Genomic DNA, 7,694 nt, shown 5'->3' with positions numbered 1-7,694 from the left:
ATAATAATCTGTTTCCAGAATGTGCTTCCATCTGTTTTTCGTGTCCTGGTGCTTGTATTTAATAACACCACAGCGCGACGACTGTAAAAGTTTATAACACAGTTTCCTAATTTATTATTATGGTTGTTAGTAGTAGCGTTAGCATTAGTATTATTTGTTTATGTTACCAAAACGTTCCTCGTGCGGCTCATCTCAGTTGGGTCCTTGATCGACCGTGTGACTTTGTGTAGATCCCAGATGAACTGTTTAGAAGCCAAGGTCGACCACAGTAACTCTTCTCGGGGCTTTTTCCTCTTTTCACACTGTGGAAGTGGAAATGTTCACTGCCCTCGTAGAGACGGTGATGTCATCCAACAGGAAGAGAAGGGTTTTGTATGACTCGATGTTTTTTCTTGTTTTAGTAGATTCTCCTCCTCTGGGAATCCAGAGGATATTCAGATAATGACAGGATGTGACCCCTCACATCCCAGCCCCCCAGATTTTCACACCATCTCCTCCACGTTAGCTGTCTACAGTGTAGATATTTTTAAAGTGTGGTATAAACAGCAAAAAAAAAAAAAGTCATGACATTTTTTTTAAATTTCCACCCAAACAATCCTCTCCAATTTTTAAGTTGTTGATTATTATCATTATATTATAGTATGTAACAGTTGTATGCTCCATTTCCTTTTAATGCAAAACTGTAATTTATTATATTATATATACAGTACTGCTACAGTACTGGGACCAAACCTGCCTAGCTACCTCGAATTTTATGGTATCAAGTCCTAAGCAGGAACTTTACCGGGAACTTAGTCGATGACAAGACTGACAATTTAAAGGGTTTAGGATAAAGACAAAACCAAACGTAAGAGACTAGAATCAAAAAGAGACAAGGGATTGATAGGATTTAAGCCCAAAAAGGTGCTGCGACCTTTAGTAACCAGGACAGAACCTTTAAATTATACATCATATGGACCTCAGTTTTGACCCTCCCTGTACTCAGGAGTACAAATGGCGGGAGCTGGAGGAGCAACGTCAGGCTCAGAAGCTCCAGAAACAGCTGCAGCAGGAACAGGCCTACCTGCTGTCACTCCAGCAAAACCCAAATCTGGACGCTAGCAAAACAGCTAGCCTCAAATCCCTACAGGACCACGAACCTGGGAAAGTAAATCCCCCACAGACCCCTGGCCTGGACACAACCGCAGCGCCTTCGTCCAAACCAGGGCAGAGTTTTGACTCTGAGAAGACACGGTCTGGTCAGAGTCTGGAGAAAACTAAAGATGCCGCGCTTCCTGTCAAGGACCTCCAAGGCTCCACCCCTGACTCTGAGTCTGTCAGAGAGGTGAACCTGCAGCTCCACGCTGTTAACACTGACCGCTATAGAAACTCTTCCTCTTGCTTGTGTGTCCTCACTGCTTGAGGTTTGCTGTGTGTCTGACGCTGGTGCTGGTGTGAGTTCTAATGTGTTGCCGTTTTTTCCAGTCAAAAAATTCAAACTGTAGATTAGGTGTTGATTCTCCCTTGTCATTGGTTGAATCAGGGGTCCTGGTGTGTATGTACACGTGACAAATCTGACTTAATTTCAGATTTGATATATTTCAACTATACACGATACTCCAGTTAAATACTGAAACGTTCCAATCCAGCGTCTTAATACTGTAAAATGGCTTTTTTTTTTTAACCTGCGCACCGATCACTGTTTGGATTTTCCCACCACAGATCATTGACTCACTGCCCTCATAGGTGTTTTTTTTAAAAGCAGTTTAAAGGTATTTTAGATCAGGGACGAAAACACGCAATTTCATGTTTCAAGTTTTAGCAAGTTAATAAACAAAGTGTTTAATTCACCTTTTCTTAATTTTTTTCAATATTATTTAAAACATCTCAAATGTCGACAGAATCGGTTCGTAGAATTTTGGATTATTACAGAAATATGACTTGAAGTAGACTTGGTAGTCTTGGTATCAGTACTCTTTATCAGCGAGTACACATATGAAAACAAATGTACTCGTATGGTTGGGTACAACTCTAGTTTTTCTTCGTGACCTGGGTCTGCCTTCTTACCTTTGTCTTCCCTCTCAGAAAATGTTTCTCACACAAAAACTGCATGACTTCCATCACTGGTGGCGGTGGTGTGATTTTACTAGCAGCATTGTGGAATTTTTGGCATCGGTGTCACTGCTGCCTCTCTCTTCCTGTTGTTAAAACGTGTGCTTTTACTCCTGCACGTAGGAAAAATGTCTGCTCTTCGGTCAAAACTAACAAACCTTCAGTGTTGGAGCGCTTCTTCGCACTGACATTTCTAATGTTCTGATTGATGCAAACTGACGCGTGCGTTCAGGATCGCGTCTACAAACTTTACTGTCGTTTTGTGCACTTCCGTAGGCTGATGAGCGATACAGGAAGAATGTCCAAGGTTCGCCTCAGTCAGCTCCAACCAAACCCCAGCAGTCGGCTCCAACCAAACCCCAGCAGTCGGCTCCAACCAAACCCCAGCAGCCACCAGTGCCGCCAAGGTCTGAGTCTTCCTACCCCAACGGAAACTCGGCTTCGGAGGCGCCTGCCATGCATCGACCCGTGGATCCTCAGGTAACCACGATGACCTCAAACCTTTTTTCTCCACACACTTTACTATAACAGACACTGTGCACAGCTGGGTAAAAATGTTTTTTTACAAGGCTTGTTTTTCACCTTCACACAGTCCAGATTCAACAGATACACCTCTTGTTGAAAATACATTACAGTGACTGTTAACTGTTTCATAGCAAAAACAGCCCTGGCACTTGATTTTGTTCATGGTCTGAGCTGCAGAAGTGCTGTCATATCCTGGTAGTGTCAGGAACTGTTGGTACTAATCCTTGTGTTGGCTGTTACTTCTGCCTCTGAAATAATTTCTGCTCATCACTTTACCTTCAGGTCATCACTTAGGTCAGGGTTTCCCAATCTCTTTTGAGCCACGGCACGTATTATAAAACAAAAAACACAAGTATACATAATGAAATAAAATAATCAATTTATTCACAAATGACTTGCTTGGGCCTGTTTAGTTGAACACCACACTGATTAACTCAGGAGTTGAAGACAGACGTCTGCAAAGAGCTTCTTCAACAGCTCTTAGGCTCTCCCTTTTTTAAACTTTTTATAACCATCTGCTGCCATCTAGTGGAAGAGTATTTAACTGCTACATCTGTCACTGTTGAATAGACAAACAAAAAAATATTATTTGTTGTAATAATGTAATGTGCCGCAGCCCAGCAGCTGGGAAACCCTGATTTAGGTCATGTTTTGTCTGATCACATCTTTATTAAGAAACCTGTTTCAACTTCATTTCCGACTCTCTTTGCTGTGATTTTCCTCCGTACTGACCTGAAGTTTCTTGCTCAGCTCTCTTAGGATCTCTCGTGGACCATGGTTTCTCTGGGTGCCTTATATCAGTGCAATTATTTAAAGTCTCTGACCCGGTGATGTGTTTTTGTGTTTAAGAGTTGTCGCAATGAAAACATAAAAAAAGCACAATGATGATTATATACTCTTCATAGATGACTAACCTTTTAATTGACAGGTTCCTCCTCTACCTGGAATTATTGCTGAGTCACTTCATGTTTCAAAGAATGTTGTGTAGATGTGAATCCGGTGACAATGAGCCTAAATAATCACCGGGCAGTCAAGGGAATCTGTTTTCATAGATTTGTTACGCATAATTTCATCATGCAAAAATGAAACTGTGATGTACAGTATTCCAACGAGGGTTTCAAGAGGGCAATGGGAGCTAATAAGCCTCATTAGCTTGAAGTTGTCAGGTCATATTGGATTTAGGTAGATTCATTTTTGAAACATCGATTCTGATCCACATCATTAATATTAGATTCATTCCTTAATTTCACTCATGAGTTTTGCATGTAACTTTTAACCTTTTGACCTTCTGCGTGGTGTGCTGCGTTAATTTAGTTTACCTTTAATTTAAAAATATTTGTTTAAAGTTTTCCGCACTATTTTAAGGATTTATATGGGTTATTATTATTATTATTTTTGTTTGTTTTTACAATTCGTAAGCCTGGTAATTGTGTACGGTTATTAGTATATCAGTCATTACAGTATTCTTGAGCCTCAATTTATAAACGTCCATAAAAGTACTCACAGGCGTCCGATCAAAAGAAGCTACAATTTACAGATGTTCTCTAAATTCCTCACTTGGTGAGGTCGATAGTAGCTCGGCAGCTGGTCAAGGAGCTTTTATTCTCACTGTTACTGTTACTAAAAATTAAGAGTTTAGTTAGGTTAAGGTTCAGTTTATAGGTAAAGATTTCTTTATTTTTTTTAAATTATTTTTATCCAGGGTCACTCTCTGAAGAAGTTATAATTAGGGCAGTTATTTAATTAAAAAAATTATCAAAGTGTAGCTGTGGATTAACCAGGTTTATGATTGGTCAGCAGTAGGTTTATTTACTGCCTTGCGCTCGTTGAGGCCGGTCTGAAATATCTGATCGGAAGTTGAGGAATTTAAATAAATTATAATCCCATTTGGCGGAAAATAGATGATTTGAAAGTGGAAGGTAACTGACAAAAACTACTTTACAGTAGGTTAAACTGCATATTATTTTGACTCCTACTTATCGAGTTTTGCATGCTAACTGACCCTCACACCCCTCCTCCATACCCTTCACTGTGGTTTTTTTTTTTTGTCATCTGCAAGGTCCGCTCACAAGTGGCTGCTCTTAAAAGCAGCAACACTGTGACCTCAAACTCCTGCGCCACCGTGCCACCCGCCATGTCTCGCTCGCACTCCCTCAGCGAGCCACTTGCCTCTAGCTTTGAAAACCTCCACCTTCGCAACAACCATGAACCCCACCAACACCATCATTACCTTCCATCTTCATCCTCATCTCCATCCTCATCATCATCATCAATCACGCCTGCACGCACTGAACCCCAACCCCACCACCACCACCACCCTCAGGCTAGACCCTCACTGTCAGAGGAGGGTCCACCCAGGGTAAGAATAGGAAGTCAGAGTGTAATTAGTGAAGGTCAAAGGTCTTTGACAGTGGGTCTGCTGAGCTACTGTAGCCTGGTCGTGACATTTTTAAAAAAATATATATTGTGCCTGTTAAAAATTAACTAAGTGTTTTGAACTGTTTGAAATGCTTTTAAAAGCAAACTCACAGTTTTTCAGAAAGAAAATACTTTACTTTCTGACCGGGACATTTTTGTCCTCCGCCTCTTAATTATTTTTACAGATTCACCAATTCTTCCTGTTCTTTAGAAAATATTTCCAATTAAATAAATAGGTAAAATCAATGGATGGTTTTATCAGACATGAAAAAAAATTAACACTAAAACATATGGTATGGCACAAGAGCTGAAAAAGACAAGATGGACAAGGAGAGGGGCTAGCATCATTTTAACCTTTAAAAACGTTGGAGGAGCATGTAACGTAAAGAGTGGACTGACATGTCTTTAATATTTGTGTCTGTCTTTGTATCTTTGCTGCTACTTCTTATCTCCTTGTCCCTACTTTGAAATAATAAAGGCTAACTCAAAATGTAATTACGAGGTTTTGGCAACAAAATAATCGATTGGAAAAACCTGTACCGTCTATAATGAAGAACAAAAACAATACTTAATTTTTCTTCATCAGATATCAGTGAGCATAAATGCTGTTTAAATACAATATTAAAACATTGGTGTTGGTGGTTGACAGTAGTGCGGTCGTGATGGTGCCGACGTGGAAGCTGTTGCAAAAAGAGTTCCGATTTTCCGGAATGTTTTCCTCCTGTGCATTGTGTGTTTTATATAAGCTGGTCACTGTCTTTTATCAAAAAGGTTCCTGTCAGGACAACATCCAGATCTCCAGTGCTGTCGAGGCGAGACTCGCCTCAACATATCAGCAACACGCCACACAGTGGCCATGCTGTGCACCGCAGGTAAAATCACCCTGGAGAGTTCTGACTCGATAGTGGCCATGCTGTGCACCGCAGGTAAATTCACCCTGGAGAGTTCTGACTCGATTAAGTGCAACTGAGTTTTATTTTTGTTTTTATGAAAAACATAAAAACCATCACACATATACCATCACATATATATCTATCTATATATGCGTGTATGGATGTATATATTTTATGTATATATTGTTATTTGAACACACTACAGAAAATATGTTTTTGTTTCACCAAGCATTTAGAAGCAATTTCGTTAACATTTACGTAATACCCCTTTGTTGCTCTCCGTTTTTAATGCTGATGTGGAAAACAGGATTGGAGACCCAATTTTGAAATCAGACCATCTGAAATTAGACTGGGGCAGTGGTGGATTAGTGGTTAAGGAAGCGGACCTAAACCAAAGGTTTCAGGTTTGAGTCCACCAGCTGCCAAGTTACCACTGAGGTGCTCTGAGCATGGCACCATCCCCACACACTGCAGAGGTCACATTTGGTTGTGTCTGTGTCACAATGACAAGTAGTTCACTTTCCTTTCCGTCCTTATCTACTGTATCAAATTTCTAATTCTTAAATAGAAAACTCTCACATTTAAACCTGTTAAATTAATTGAAGCCTTACTTGACTTCCTTTAAGGACCTGGGATTTCTTAATAACTGGTGGCTTCATAAGATGTTAAGTTATAATCTGATAGCTATTGATCATGGAAGTTCAAAAGAAGTACAAGAATGTCCAATTAGAAACTGGCTCATTACCTAACGTCATCGAAAATAAGACATTTTTGAAACACATCCTAGCAAAATACGCCGTGAAAATGTTGGTGCGTCTCTTCTTGTGTTTTTTTTTTTGGTTAACTCTTGTCGTCGTTTGACTCTGCAGCACAGCGGAGCCTCGTCTGCTGTGGGAGCGAGTGGAGAAACGTGTTCCCAGACCAACCAGTAACAACGGAAGTGGAGGTTCCAGTTCCTCCAGCAGCTCCAGCAACTCTAGTTCTCAGACTGGTTCTCACTGTGGTTCTGGAGAGAGGTTCAGGGCTCGCTGTGAGTTCTCTCTCTAAAAACGCTGTAATCACCTCATATTAAAAAAAAAAAAAAAAAAAAAAGAAACTGACGGTTTCACCTCCGCCTTCCTATAGCTTCCTCCAAATCGGAGGGTTCACCCCTTCAACGTCCAGAGAATTCTGGGAAAAAAGCAGAGGAAAGGAAGGACCTGGTCAGGCCAGGCAGACCTGCGGTGAGAGAGTAGGAGCGTTGCTGCTCACTAGCTGCAAAATCTAGATGTAGATGGAGAAGGTTGTGAGTGAAAATGGTAACAACTGATCCAACGTTAGAGCTTTTTGTGTTTCCTACTGATGTGGTCTTGCATTTTTGTCTGTGCGTGTGTGAGAAAATAACCAACCTGCAGTATGACTTCTCAAAATCATAACTCTCTTTTCTGGCTCATGTTGCTGCCTTGCTTCTACTGCACTGGTACATCCAGCTCCATAAAAGTTATTTTATTTTAACACATTTCTCCTCTAACCTCAGCAAGAATTCCCGCTGTCTTTAAATCTTTTTCAACTTGCAGCTTCAGATATCGTCTCATTTTCTAAATTAATCCACTAACTGCATCAACAGAAGAGCATCGGCTGATCTTCTTTCTCTGCATCTTCCGGCTTCCCTGCTCTCACGTTGGCTTCTCATTGGCTAGTTCCCTTCCTCTAACCACTCCTCTTCTCCTGCAGCGTTTCCTTCTCGCTCTCAAAGAACAGAGAATCTCGTGATCACGGTCACCAAGT

At 40.7% G+C, this 7,694-nt stretch overlaps 1 protein-coding gene across 21 annotated transcripts in view; it reads left to right on the top strand.

The window, feature by feature from the left end:
- LOC103391611 (mitogen-activated protein kinase kinase kinase kinase 4) overlaps positions 1-7,694 on the top strand; it is a 76,528-nt gene that overhangs the window by 57,408 nt on the left and 11,426 nt on the right. For 10 of the 21 annotated variants that reach the window (XM_025063931.1, XM_025063937.1, XM_025063935.1 and 7 more), the window contains exons 15-20: positions 986-1,324; positions 2,368-2,571; positions 4,676-4,975; positions 5,806-5,906; positions 6,797-6,957; positions 7,053-7,150. In XM_025063931.1, the coding sequence (XP_024919699.1) occupies positions 986-1,324; positions 2,368-2,571; positions 4,676-4,975; positions 5,806-5,906; positions 6,797-6,957; positions 7,053-7,150 (1,203 nt within the window). The remainder of the gene's footprint in view (positions 1-985; positions 1,325-2,367; positions 2,572-4,675; positions 4,976-5,805; positions 5,907-6,796; positions 6,958-7,052; positions 7,151-7,694) is intronic. The other 11 variants (XM_025063939.1, XM_025063936.1, XM_025063932.1 and 8 more) reach the window with 4 other exon arrangements.

The sequence above is a fragment of the Cynoglossus semilaevis genome, chromosome 16 (genome assembly GCF_000523025.1).
Source record: "Cynoglossus semilaevis isolate Cse_v1.0 chromosome 16, Cse_v1.0, whole genome shotgun sequence".
In the NCBI taxonomy this organism is placed as follows: Eukaryota; Metazoa; Chordata; class Actinopteri; order Pleuronectiformes; family Cynoglossidae; genus Cynoglossus; species Cynoglossus semilaevis.
This window is presented reverse-complemented; position numbering and strand designations above follow the sequence as displayed.